The sequence below is a fragment of the Mesocricetus auratus genome, unplaced genomic scaffold (genome assembly GCF_017639785.1).
Source record: "Mesocricetus auratus isolate SY011 unplaced genomic scaffold, BCM_Maur_2.0 Super-Scaffold_100046, whole genome shotgun sequence".
In the NCBI taxonomy this organism is placed as follows: Eukaryota; Metazoa; Chordata; class Mammalia; order Rodentia; family Cricetidae; genus Mesocricetus; species Mesocricetus auratus.
In genome coordinates, this window is record NW_024429223.1 from 3,442,349 (window position 1) to 3,456,574 (window position 14,226).

At 56.3% G+C, this 14,226-nt stretch overlaps 1 protein-coding gene across 4 annotated transcripts in view; it reads right to left on the reverse strand.

The window, feature by feature from the left end:
- Window positions 1-9,679: 9,679 nt before the first annotated feature.
- Chst8 (carbohydrate sulfotransferase 8) overlaps window positions 9,680-14,226 on the reverse strand; it is a 133,696-nt gene continuing 129,149 nt past the window's right edge. For all 4 annotated transcript variants that reach the window (XM_005081774.4, XM_040735503.1, XM_040735502.1 and 1 more), the window contains 2 exons: window positions 11,724-11,752; window positions 9,680-11,197 (listed from right to left, as the gene is read on the reverse strand). In XM_005081774.4, coding sequence (XP_005081831.1) covers window positions 10,097-11,197; window positions 11,724-11,752 — 1,130 coding nt within the window. In that variant the 3' untranslated portion in view covers window positions 9,680-10,096. The remainder of the gene's footprint in view (window positions 11,198-11,723; window positions 11,753-14,226) is intronic.

A 14,226-nucleotide genomic window follows, 5' to 3' on the forward strand; every position in this document is an offset into this window, starting at 1 on the left:
TCGTTCGCCACTGAACGGTGCTGCTGGAACAATGTCTGATTCTTACCGTCGTTACCTAAAGATGGGAACACCATGTCCCCCTCCTTGGGAATGTTGTGTGTCTGCGGTCTGTGACAAAGTTGCATGTATTCTTGAGGACTCTGAATAGTGACATAGTCTCTGTAGGAGGTCTACTTCTCTCTCTCTCTCTCTCTCTCTCTCTCTCTCTCTCTCTCTCTCTCTCTCTCTCACACACACACACACACACACATGTGCTCTCTCTCAATATACTCACATTAGTCTGAATGTTGGTCTTGGCCATGAGACAGACTGGGTCTCTCTCTGATTCTATTCAGCTCTCTGCAAGAATTGGCTTAATAGGGGTGAGTGAATATGCCTGACGGCTGCACCCTGGGGCCAAACACGGTGTGCAGAGCCCCGAGAGGCTGGTGGGCACTGCAGGCTAGCCCAGCATTCCTGGGTAGGCTAGGGAGCAGTAGGATGCAGTTGCCTAAAAGGGTGGGGTCACGGCTTCAGGGTCAGCACAGTCACCCGGATGTGTGGCTGAGGGCTGGCGTCTTATCTGCTTTTCTGCTGTCAAGACATACCGCGACCAAAGCTACTTTTAGGAGAGTTTATCGGAGGGTTGCTTACAGTTCCAGAGGGTCACAGTAAGGAACACGGCGGCAGGCAGGCATGGCGCTGGAGCACTAGCTGAGAGCTCGCATCTGATCCACAGGAGCAGGCAGAGAAGGAGAGAGCTGACTGGGAATGGCGTGGGCTTTTGAAACCTCAAAGCCCCCCACCCCCCCACCCTCAAAGCGTGCCCCCCCTCCCGTGACGCACCTCCTCCAACAAGGCCACGCCTCCTGATCCTTCCTCAACAGTTCCACCAACTGGGCACCAACCATTAAAAAAAAACCAACAAATAACCCTAAGGGTGCTGTTTTCTTTCAAACCACCACAGGCGGACAGCAGACAGTGAAGTCTCTAGCGGCCGTTTGGGCGGCGATGGGCCATGTGGGTAATCTCCATGCTTCCCTGGGATCTGGATGCCCTGGGTCCCGACTTGGGTGCTGCCACCAAAAGAGAGCATTGCTTAGCACAGGGTCTGACACAGGTGAGCACCGTATATGTAAGTAGAAATTACGGCATGAATACTCGACCCCCACACACACACATAGGGTACTATGTTAAAAACCTCACTCCCAGGGGGCCTTTGGGAGGGCTGAGGTCATGAGGGTAGAACTCAAGACTGGCGTGGATGTCCTTCAGAGCATCTCCCAAGGCTGCTCTCCTATTGCTAGCCTTCTGTGAGGACACAGCTGGGGGTGGCTCTGGGCTACTGCCACCCTGATTTTGGGTTCTAGAACCTCGAGATTCTGCAAACGGAATCCAGAATGTGCTAAACCTTACAGGCAAGCCCCTGAGTGACATCTTAGTCTTTCAGTTTAAGATGGGCTCTCTTAGTGTTCCTCAGGCTGGCCTCGAACTGTTCTGCTTCCAACTGCCTGGGTAGCTGGACCCAAGGCCTGCGATGCCAGGCCAGACTCAGGTTCCCTTACGGTCCTTTGGGATACAGAAGCTGAACCATGGTAGCCTCGAAGCTCTTTACCACCTCCTGGGGCAGCGCACACTCTAATCTCCCTGTTGGGACCTAACAGTTACCCGGGAGCTGGTGTCAACCCTCCTGGGTAGTCTCCTTCTATACTTTCTGTACCGTTGCCCGGGTAAGGGGAGGTTCACAGCGATTGCATTTGCTCCCACGGGTCCAAACCCATCCACAAAGGGTGGTCCTGATTCCTGTGTGTGTGTGTGTACATGAATCACATGTATGTATGGAGGTTAGAGGTTGACATTCAGCGTCTTCCTCAATTCCTCTCTAGGTTATTCTTTGATCTCAAGTCTCCACCGGGAGACTGAGCCCGGGGCTCAGCTAGGCTGGCCGCTAGCAGGCCAGCTCTGGGTGTTGAATCTCCATTTCCCTGGTGCTGCGATGACAGACACCCTTCAAGGTACCTACTTTGCACGTGGGAGCTGGGGATCTGAACCCGGGTCCTTGAACTTACACAGCTAGGGTTTTACTGACTGGGTTGTGTCCTCAGCCTCCTGGCGCTTGGTTTTGAACATAGCACTATGATGTCTCAAGACTTGTCCATCTTTGGGATGCACCAATCCTAATCACTGCCCGCCCCCTGAGGCCACCCCAAGCCCTGCCCCCCAGCCACCTTCCAGTGGTCCCTGCTCATTTTACACAGACTCCCTGAGGCTAGCCAAGCTGGCTGCCAATCCATGGAGCGCGCTAACGTCTGAGAAATGATGGTGAACCCTTGTCCCTGTGTCATTAATTCTCCCGTGATTGAGGCCTTTCCCCGGGGTGGGTGCGGGGCCAGGTGACTGATCACACCTGCTGAGTCTCTTGAGGACTTTGGCCAGTGGGAGGCATCAACAGAATTTCCCCAGTGGAAGGCTGCTTGGAGATTAATGGCCCTGAGCTGCGGGAAGTTCTGGGTGTGTTAGGCAGCTGGCCCCAGGTGCCCGAGGCCCTTGGATCTGCCCACCGCCCCTCTCTGCCCGACCCCTTCCTGGATCAGAGCCGCGTGCCCGGACTTAGCCTTTGCTTGGATCTCAGGGTCCCCCAGAAATGGTAGTCTCGGCACATCATGCCTGAAACCTCCAACACAAATAATTTTCAATTTGCCTGGGAGTTTCAATCGTACAATCCGATGTTAAATAATAGATTAGATGCCTCAGGGAGAGAAACAGGATTTAAGGAGAAATAAATAAAAGGCAAAGTAAAAACCTGTGCATGGGTTTGGAGAGTAACTCTGATCTCCCCAGTTTCTGCTCCTGGCCTGGATTTGATTGCAGTGGCGGGGACAAGCAGGTCTGGGGGGGGGGCAGGGGCAGTAAGGACTGCCACCCGCACTTATCCCTGAGAGCAGCTGGGTCTCTCTTCCAGATGCTGGATGAACTCTTTCCATCCCCTGCGCCCCCTTTTGGGGGCTCTGTGCCCCAAGGAGATGCCTTAATCTGTACCCTGACAGCTACCGCCTGGCCAGGGTGTCAGGCTGGCTCGATGCTTGCACAGACACACAGACGTTGCTGGGCAGCTGCAGTCTGGCATGTGAAGGGTGGATAGTAGGCAGGCGGGGGCTCATGGCATCGTGGGTGACGTCCCAGAGGATGTATTGATGGGACAGGTCCTGCCCACTGCCCCTGAGCTGTCTACCCTGTGCCATCTTCCCTGTCAGCCCAAGAGAAGGTTCCATATCTCCCCTTCCACACCCCTGTCTCCACTCCCCAGACCTGGCTGGTTAGGATTGATCCCTCCTCCTCCCCCTCCCCCTCCCCCCTCCCCCTCCCCATCTCCCTCCTCCCTCCCTCCCCCTCCTCCTCCCCCTCCCCATCTCCCTCTTCCTCCTCCCCCTCCCCCTCCTCCTCCTCCCTCTCCTCTTCCCTCTCTGCTCCCCCTCCTTCCCCTCCCCTCCTCCCCCTCCCTATCTCCCTCCTCCTCCTCCCCCTCCTCATCTCCCTCCTCCCCCTCCCCTCCTCCCTCTCCTCCTTGCCCTCCCCCTCCCCATCTTTCCCCTCCCTCCCCCTCCTCCTCTGGCTCCTCCTGCTCTCATCCCTCACTTTTACTTTTTGAGGCAGGGTCTCTCATGTAGCCCAAGCTGGCTGGGGATTGCTGTGTGTGTAGCCCAGGATGGACTCCTCAGGGTAGACCATCCTGTCTTAGCTTCTGGACTGCTTAGATTCCAGGCACGGCACTAACCCACTCAGGACCTGTCCCCTTCTCTCCTGTCACAGCGGATGGGTGGGCGACTGGGGGGCGGCTCTGGTCTCCCCACGTTGTCGTCGGACAATGGGGCGGGGGGTGGAGGGTGGGGGCATTCACCAGAGTCCTCCGGCAGCCATTCCAGTGTCTGGAATCCCGGCTGCCTTCGAAGCTTGTCTCTCCCTTGCTCCAGAGACCGCTGGATTCCTAGTTTGTTCTCACCAACCATCCCCCACTGGAGCAGCCAAAGTATTCAAACGGTAAGGACCGGCCACCAGACCAAGCTGCCTGGCGATGGAAACCGGAGACAGACCTCTGGTAGCTATGCGGCCTCAGGCGAATGGTTTAACCTCTCTGTGTCTCAGAGTCCTTATCCGTAAAAATCTGGGGAGGATATAATTGCACCGTATCTATCTTACAGGGTGGTAATGGCAAGTAAATAATATATTCATGAAATATGCAGAGCAGCGTGGCGTAAGCCTGGAAATAGCACCGTTTTGCGTGTGTCTGCTGGGACTTGAACCTGAGGTCTAAAGCACCGACCCACACCCTCAGCCTCTCACTGGGGAGTCTAGGAAGGCGATACACCAAGCCATGGCCAATATCCCCAGTTCTTTTTTAAAAAATCTACTGCATCTGTTTGGTTTTATTCGGTGTGTGCATGCTGCCACTCACCGTGGAGGTCACAACTTCTAAGAGTTAGTTCCCTCCTTCCGTCCTGTGGGTCCCGGGGATTGAGCTCGGGCCGTCAGGCTTAGCGGCAAGCCCCTTTACTTCCTGTAGGCCTTTTTGCTGATGTTTTCTGAGACAGTGCCTCGCTTTGTCTGATCTACAACTCACTGTGTAGCCCAGGCCGGCCTTGAACTCAGAGCGTTTCTCTTGCCTCAGTTCCGAGAGCCACCACACCCAGCCATTACTTCAAGAGCCAAGGCCAGAGAGGGCAATGGCGTGGGTGTAGATTACAGCTCAGATAGTTTGGAAAAGGACCTGGTTGGCCTACGGTGGTGCATGATCCTGACGCCGGCGCCACAGAGGTGGAGGCAGGAGGGTGGTCAGCCTGGCCAGCCTGGGCTACAAAGTGCATCCAAGGCCAGCCTGGGCTACTAAGTGCATCCAAGGCCAGCCTGGGCTACTAAGTGCATCCAAGGCCAGCCTGGGCTACTAAGTGCATCCAAGGCCAGCCTGGGCTACTTAGTGCATCCAAGGCCAGCCTGGGCTACTTAGTGCATCCAAGGCCAGCCTGGGCTACTAAGTGCATCCAAGGCCAGCCTGGGCTACTTAGTGCATCCAAGGCCAGCCTGGGCTACTAAGTGCATCCAAGGCCCGCCTGGGCTACTTAGTGCATCCAAGGCCAGCCTGGGCTACTAAGTGCATCCAAGGCCAGCCTGGGCTACTTAGTGCATCCAAGGCCAGCCTGGGCTACTTAGTGCATCCAAGGCCAGCCTGGGCCATGGTGCGAGGCACTACCTCAAGACACAAACAAGAAGGCAGAGAAGACAGAGGGGCGAAAGGGAGCGCACTCAGGACACCCTTAGGAGGCAGGACCCCCAGAGTGGAGGAGGAGAGGCTCAAATCGGGAGACTGAGGCAGACGCGGGGCAGGCATTTGGCTGAGAGGGGTTGGGCGGAGAGTCGCTGAGGTCAGGGGTGGTGTAAATCGGGAGCCCCGCGTAGGGGTGGTGAGCTCTCCTCCGAGGCAGGTGACTGGCTGGCTGCTGGACTCAGAATACTGGAGGCGGCAGCGGCGGTGGCGGAGGAAGAAGCCACATCGACTGTCAGACAGGGGAGGGAGGGGTGTGATAGTGGGGAGGGGTGGAGGGGGGAGAAGGAGGAGGCGGAGGAGGAGAGTCAGTGGGGTGAGTTCTGGTGGGGAAGTTAGAAAAGGAAGACATCTATTTATTTATTTATTTAAGGTTTTTTTTTGAGACAGGGTTTCTCTGTGTAGCCCTGGCTTGTCCTGGAACTCGCTCTGGAGACCAGGCTGTCCTTGACCTCAGGGAGATCTGTCTGCCTCTGCCTCCTGCGATTAAAGTCATGTGTAACCACTGTCTGGCTCGTGTATTGTGTTTGAGGAAGGGTCATACTAGGCAGGCAGCCCTGGCCGGTCTCAAACTCATGATCAGACTCTTCTGAGCCCTTCCTCCTGGGTAAGGTGCTGGGATTACGTGGCGTGCACCACCATGCCTAGTTGGTTCGTTGGTTTGTTTTATGGCGTGACTCTAGTTTTGTGTTCTGTTGATGGGAAACTTAAGGACAGTGCTTGGGTCCTTATGTCTTGGAGAAGGAGGAGGCAGAGAGACGGGTGAATGGATGGTGGAGAACACTGGGCGCTGGGAGGGAAATAGGACCCGTCTGTTTATTTATTTATTTTTGGTTTTTCGAGACAGGGTTTCTCTGTATTGTTTTGGAGGCTGTCCTGGAACTCACAGAGATCCACCTGCCTCTGCCTCCCAAGTGCTGGGATTAAAGGCGTGCACCACCAACGCCGGGCAGACCCGTTTGTTTAAACACAGGGAAAGGTGACGCTCATGACTGTATGAGCACGTGTCCATGTACGTGACGGCTGTGTCAGTGAGGATGTGTGTGTGTGTGTGAGTGTGTGTGAGTGTGTGTGTGTGTGTTTTATGCAGGCTGCCAATGAGGTCAGAGGATACCGGGTACCACTTGGATGGGCGGGAAAACATTCCGCTGCCTAGGGTTGGTGACCTTCATCTGGGGCCAATATGAGGGGTGAGAGAAATTGAGGTGCTGGGAAGCATGGTATCGGGAGAGATAGGCTCTTTTGGAACCGATGGATTTGAAAGTAGCCTCCGGGGTCTTCCCAGGGGCTCTGTGGAGGCAAAAATCTCACCGTACAGACTCTGGAGGTGCAAGTCTTTCTGGCCAGCCGTTCACTACCTAACTCTGGGACGTTGCTGCCACCTGGTGGTCAAACTAGGGATGCACAAGCCTCTGTTTAGAAGCAAAGACTTAGCCCCTCCTGCTGGTCAGGAGTGGTTCTGCATCTATGATGTCCCTGTTGGTGGCAGTCAAGCCGCCTGTCCTACCTGCTCGGCTCGCTGGGTCCACCTGTCTAGATTATGAATGTCCTCTGTCTCCCCGAGGGATTCTTTTGAGGGCCTTGGATTCTATTTTCAGGACCAAGGAGCAACCATGGGCTTTGCAGTGGCTGCTGCTGACTCTCCAGACAACGGTTTCTATATCCAGGGAAGCTCAACCACCCAGAGACGCGGTGGGGATCGTGCGTGTGGGTGTGCGCATGCGTGTGTGTGTCCTAGTGAGGCACCGTGGGATGGATCGCGTTAGAGGGGGGCACCAGAGACTGGCAGTGACTCTCCAAACTTGATGAGCTTTCTTGACCCCAGTGACCCTTCCTAGGTCTCTGGTCAGGCAGACCCTTTTCGGGGGGCATGGTGGGCACGCGGGACAGGACTGGGTAATGAATACACAATGCTGCCAGGGAGGGGGGCGCAGGTTTGCCCACGGTCCCACCCACACAAGGTACCCAGCCACAGGGAGCCACACAGAGCCCCAGACAGACAGATGACACACATGAATGCATGTGCTCTCTTTCCTGTGGGGCACCGTCTGTCCCAAGCCCGTGAGGCTGGAGATACTGCGGTGAATTCCAGGCAGGGCCTCAGGGCTGGGCCTGTGGCATGCAGCTGATGTCCTTTGCTGGGGGCCATCAAGGTGGTGATTACGATTGTCAGAGCTCTGTGTCCTCTTCCCCTCCCTTATAACCAGTAACAGACACATTGCATGTAGATCTGCCCCGCTCAAGCCTGGGTGCCCCTGAAAAATAACCCTGAAACACGTTTTTATTTTTGGGTTTCTCTGCAGCTTTGGAGGCTGTTCTGGAACTAGCTTTTTTTTTGTTTGTTTGTGTTGTTTTGTTTTCTCTGTATTGTTTTGGAGGCTGTCCCGGAACTCACTCTTTTTTTTTTTTTTTTTTTTTTTTTTTTGGTTTTTTGAGACAGGGTTTCTCTGTGGCTTTGGAGACTGTCCTGGAACTAGCTCTTATAGACCAGGCTGGCCTCGAACTCACAGAGATCCGCCTGCCTCTGCCTCCCAAGTGCTGGGATTAAAGGTGTGCGCCACCAACGCCTGGCAAAACGTGTTTTATCTTTAGCCTGTCCCTGACGCTCTGTCTCTGTCTCTCTCTGTCTCTGTCTCTCTCTCTCTTTCCTGCTTGGCCCTGAGCAGAAGTAGACCAAGCCACAGGGCAAGCTGCCCAGCCCGGCCTCCAGGTGTCCTCTTGCTGCAGACTATACCTGACACTCCGCCCCGGGCTCTGCCAAATGCACCCACGCCCAGGGACAATGCTTTCTGCTTTGTGAATTCAGCTTCGCTTTGTGAGTGCTGGAGCGCAGGCCCTGCTATTGCTGGGCCTCAGTGAGTCAGTCAGGCCTCTCTTGCCTCCTCTCAGGGAGAGGGACAGCCTTCTTGGCTTTCCGAGCCTTTGGACACCTGCCTTAAATGAATCTCGAGTCCCCCAGGCTGTGATCTGAGCTTCCTCCCTGCCCCTCACTATCAGATGGTCACCTCCAGCTGCAACCAGAGGGCAGCCTCACCCTTGCTCGGGGCTCCAGGATAGAATGCGGCCTCAGCTACTTGTTCCAATCATGGAAGATTCCAGAGTCCACAGTGGAGGCAGAATGGAGATGTACTAGCTATAGTCAGTGAGTCAGGCTAACTGGATTCCGGCACCATCTCTTGCCCTGGGGTGTCAGTGCTGTCTCTTCTTAGGGATCCAACAGCAGCAACCTCGCCAGTGGGAACGACTTTAGGAGGACCAGCAGATTGCCCCACACACAGGTCCAGGAGGCAGGCAGAGGTTCCCGGTAGGCCCGGGGATACAGGCAAAGACATCTGCCTCTGTCGGATACAAAGCGCTTTCCTCGACGGGCGTTGGTGGCGCACGCCTTTAATCCCAGCACTCGGGAGGCAGAGGCAGGCGGATCTCTGTGAGTTCGAGGCCAGGCTGGACCGACAGCCTCCAAAACAATACAGAGAAACCCTGTCTCGTAAAAACCAACCAACCAACCAAAACAAACAAACAAACAAACAAAACCAAGTGCTTTCCTCTCCTACGGACAGTCCCCACCGCATGCAAAGCACCAACAGTACTTCCCCTGGGACCCTTCTGGTGTCACTCTGGCCTGTGACAACTTCGGAATCCATTCTGGCTTGCAACCGGACGCGTTAGGGGTGTTTTCCCCTGTAGCTTTGCTTCCCCTTCCCCAAGGCTGGTTCCTCAAGGACAGGTGATCTGCCACTCTTGAAGCGTTTGGTCAGGTGAGTGGGGGGGGGCTCATGGTCAGGGTCAGGGATGTGCGGATGATAGCTTCAGTCAGCAGACGTCTGTCCGTCCATCGGGGAGGCTGGGGACAGCGTCACTCCCTCCCATGAGAATCACGGGCATTGGCAGCGGGCAGAGAACATGGCTCCTATTCCAGCAGTCCTCAGAGGGCCTGGGTGTGACACAGGGCGTTCGACTCCCTCAGTGGGGATGGGTCTGTCTTTCCCACAGGGGCTTTCCACTAGGAGGGACCGCAGGGGGTCCTGCTGACCGGAAGAAAGGAACAATGCCCTCCCCCCCAAACCAGAGCTACAGGGCAAGACCCTGTTTCAACAAAACAAAAGCAGGAGGTGGGAACTTGGCTCAGCGGTTAGGAGCTCACGCTACTGCCACTCCTGTAGTTCAGACCAGGAGTTCCGTCGCCAGTGTCTACAAGGGGGCTCCCAACTGCCTGTAACCCCAGCTTTGGGAGAATCCGACGCCTCCGGCCTCCACGGACACCTGCACTCCTGTGCACCTGCTCACGTATGATCAGGAGTAAAACAAATCCGAAAACGCAAAATTCTAAAACTCCCCAAAGCGTAGGGCGAGGTCCCCGCGACCTCACGGAGTGGACGTCACTGCTTTGAAAACTGTGCTTTATTGAGACCTTCCCCTGGGTCATAGAAAAGCAGCAAACCACATGGTGTGGTACAAGGCAAAGGATAAGGGAATGGAGGGCATCCCCTACCGCCGGGACCCCCCTCCCCAGGCTTCCCTGGTCAGCGTCTTGGCCGAGCTCTTGCAGCGTCCAACTTATCACTGGGCAGCAAGCTCAGCCTCGGCAGCGAAGTAACGGGCGTGGGGCAGTGCGATGTCCGGGCCTCTGTCCCCCCACCTAGGGTCACGGCCAACCACACGCCACATCCTCCGAGGCTCCCCGCGCTAATAGCTCAGCTCCTAGCGGGTGGGAGGAGCCTCCGCGGAGGCAGGCGGCGCAGGTGATTGGGCAGACAGAGCCCCCTCCCCCGGCCCCGGCCAGCAGCGGGCCTCACCCCCTCAGTACAGGTCCGAGAAAGGCTTGGAGTAGTTGAACATTAGGTAATCCATGTAGTAGAAGTCGTAGGTGCGCTGCCTCTGCAGGGAGGAGAGCTGCGCGAAGTACTCCCGGGTGATTCTCGAGGTGGTGCGGGCTTCCTGCGAGTGCCTGTCCTTGAACCTCGGGAAGGTCAGGTTCCCAGGCGCGCGGATGAGATGCAGGAAGAAGTCGGCGTCCTCCTGCATGCTCTCGAACTTGCCCACGAAGTCATAGTCGATGAGGCAGGGGCTGCACAGCCGGCTAACATGATCCCAGTGGATGTCCATGCCCACGGGCCGGTGCACATCCAGCAGGTACTGGATGAACTCGGGGAACTGCACGCCGGAGCCGGTGCGCAGCGCCTCCCGAGACGCGTTGGCGCGGTAGCGGGCCAGGATGGCCTTGCCAAAGACGGGGTGATAGTAGCTGTTGGGGTGCTCGAACTTGTCTCGGAAGGCAGAGACCAGCCTCTCGAAGGGCTCCCGGACGAAGAGCATCTTGGTGTAGGTGCTGAGTCGGCGCACGATACCCTGACGGTCGAACGTATCCAGGCGCTTGAGGGCGCTGCCGTAGTGGACCGTGTTGTGCTGGATGTCCGCCGTGGAGGAGGCCAGCCCCGCCAGCACCATAAGCACCCGCTTCCAGTTGGAGCACCCTGCCTTGGGAACCTCGCAGTACAGCACGCGGTGGCGGTCCTCCACGAAGATGCGGGACACGTGGCGCGGGGTGACGGCCTTGCGGCTGCTGCTGGCCCTGTACTTGGCACAGGCCTCTCGCATCACGCGCTTGCGCTCCTGCTGGCCCTGGTGCAGGCTGACCCAGCGTCCGGCCGTGGAGTGGGGTCTCGGCTGGACAAAGGTCTCAGACGAGCCGTTGCCTCGCGCGGTCCCCGCGGCTGGCATCTTTTTGATGAGCAGTCTCCGCCTGCGCTGCCGCCGGAGTCGCAAAGGAGACCCCGCCGCCGCCGCCGCCGCCTTCGCGTGAGGTCGAGGCTGGTCAGGCACCTGCAGCTGCAGACCTCTTGGGGACCCGCTGGGTGGGTCTCGTGTGACCCTTTCTGTGGGTATCCTCGAGTGGCCATCCTGGGGGCAGGAAGAGAAGTGGTTAGGGGGCGTTTAGGACAACTGGGCGCGGAGGGGACACATAACCCTGGCCCTCCACACGGCGGGGGGGGGGGCTCTAACCACTCTGGCTTAAGTTTGTCTTCAGGAAAGGGAAGTTGGGACAGGCTGGCGTTGTTAAGACCTGGCCGGTCACAGGCCACACAGTATTGCGTAAATGTGGCACCTGAACGACCAATATAATTTCTACCGCAAGGTGGCGCAGTCACCCCAGAAACGTCGGCTTGGCCAGGGTGGGCGGTGGGAGATGGCGGCCTGCAGGAGGCTTGCTCAGATTTACTGCGGAGTCCAAAGGCGTCATCTCACAGGGAAGGGAAATGCATGGATCCAAAGCCCCGGGATTTGTTCCCAAGGCTCCGGGAAAGAACCCTGAACGTTTGTCTCCTTAGGAACGGGTTCACCATCAGTCCCCGGGGTTGGCTTTTTTTTTCCTCTCCCGCTTTCCCCCAGGCACCTGCTGCTTTTTTGGGGTGTTATTGGAACTTACATGCTGGGGTCTGATGCTGAGCTTCATGCCTGGAAAGCAAGAGAGGGGAGAGATTTGCTGAGCAGCGGAAGTCACCCCGTACCTGCCCAGCCCAACAGGCAGGACTCCCTCAGGCCACCCTCCACCCCACCCCGTCATTGAGTTTCAAAGTAACTGAACCGAAGGCTCCGTCCAGCCCCTCTCGGCGCCTGTCCACCTCACCCGGCTCCACTCTTGAGTGCAACAATACTTTGCAGGGACCAAGCCCTCGGAAGAAAAGCCCTCCAGGACTCCCGGGAGGTTCCCTTGCCTTGGCATTCCCAGCATAGCTTCGGCCTTCTTGGGACAGCCAGGGGGATGATGTCCGTCCACGCCTGGCTCATCCTGGTGTCCCCTAAAGGTGTGAGCAGAGCTGAGGCATGGGTGCGTGCTGACTGGCGATGCGGGGAGGATGGAGAGCGGATCTGTATGTCACTGACCGTGTCACTTACTTTCCTGGTTGCCGTGACAAAATGCCAAGTAAGAGAGGAAACGCGCCCTCCCAGAGGACCTGGGTCCAATTCCCAGCACTACACACCAACCGAGAACCATCTGTAAAGCCAGGTCCAGAGATTCAAACGCCCTCTTGTGGCCTCTACGGGCACTGCACACATACAGCAAACACAGGTATACGGAAAATTAAAATGAATGGATGTAAAAACAAGCAAAAAATGCAAAACAGGTACGAGTTTTTGAGGGCCACTGTTTTAGAGGGACCAGTGCATGGTTTCTTGGCCTCATGTGCTTGTTGGAAGCACGGGGTAGAGGGGGAGTTTCTCATCTCACAGATGACCTGGAAACAGAGAGCAGCCCAGGAAAAGGCCTGGGACAGAGTACCTCCAAAGACCTGCTTCCAGCGACTCACTCCTTCAAGCTAGGTCTCACCGCCTAAAGCTCTCAGGACTCCCTAAGGAAGGCCAAGAGCTGGGGACCAAGCCTCTGACACATGAACCTTGTACTAATAAGTACTTCTGCTGTTACTGAGACAAAATATAGAAGGATTTAGTTCCGGCTCACATTTGCATGGCGGGTGGCTTGGCTCCTGTCTGGAATCGGGAAGTGAACTGTTTTATCTCAGCCGACCGGAAACCAAAGATCTCAGACCCCAGCCAAGGAGGCTGGGTACAGACCTCTAGCCAGCCCCTATAATACTATAACTATAATCTATGCCGTGCGTCCTAAAGGTTCCACAGCCCCCAAACAGCGCCACCAGGTGGCCAAGTGCTCAAACACCCAAGGGTGTGAAGGACCTCTCACAGTCAAGCCTTTTAGCGGGGCACTTCCTATCCAAGCCACGGCATTGGTCAAGTTCTGGAATGTCCCCTCTGCCCACCGGAGAGGTCCCGTTGGGCTGGGCAGGGGCCACCCAAGACAACATGGTCTAGGAACGTGAACCTTTGGCCAGGACTGGGAACTGAACTCCGCTTCAGATCATTTGGTGTATTGGGGGCAGCTGGTTGGGAAGGCGGATTTTCTGTTGAGGGATCCTCAACAGTCAGGGACTCTGATCCTGAGCCCCGAGTGGGCATTCGTGCTCTGAAACTTTGCTGAATTCTGGTTGCAATCAGAGGAACAGCTGCCCCTCACACAGCAGAGAGCCAGAGTGAGGGCCAGCATTTTCGGGGGCACTGTGCCCAGCTTACCCGACCGGCTCCTGACGGAGAAGGGGCGGTTCTGGTAAGCCAGCAGTCCCCCGATGTCTCTGTGTATTGGGGAGAGGACAGTGGCTATTTTTTATTATTTATTTATTTATTTATTTATTTATTTATTTATTGTGTATACAGCCTTCTGCCTACGGGCCAGCAGAGGGCGCCAGGTCTCATTCAAGGTGGTTGTGAGCCACCATGTGGTTGCCGGGAATTGAACTCAGGACCTCTGGAAGAACAGTCAGGGCTCTGAACCGCTGAGCCATCTCTCCAGCCCCGACAGTGGCTATTTTAAGCAGGCAAAAGGACAGCCAGATTCTCACTGACCCAGACTCTCCAAGGGGTTCAGTTCCTTTCTTGGCTTCAGGGCTGCGACCTGGACCTCACGGTGCCCAGTCTGGGGCTGCGCCACACGAACCCTTCATTCATCAGCAAGCAAGGGGGACCGGCAAAGCCTCCTTCTGGGACGGAAGCCTAAATGCCCTGAGTCCTCTGGAACCATCACTGTGTGTGGGCATGTCCATACATCTGGTCTTTTCCTCAACCATTCTCTACTTTATCTTTTCTATGTGTGTGTGATTGCCTTTGTGTGTGTCTGCACGTGTGTGTGCACGCGCGTGCGTGCGAGCACCCATGTGTGTGTATGTGTGTGTGTGTGCACACACACGCACATGTCTTTCTGCATCACTGGGGGGCGTCTCCCACTGACTCTGATGCTCATCACTTCAGCCAGTGAGCCCTTGTGTGTGTGTGTGTGTGTGTGTGCGTGCACACGCATGCACATGTCTTCCTCCATCACTGGGGGGCGTCTCCCACTGACTCTGATGCTCACCACTTGA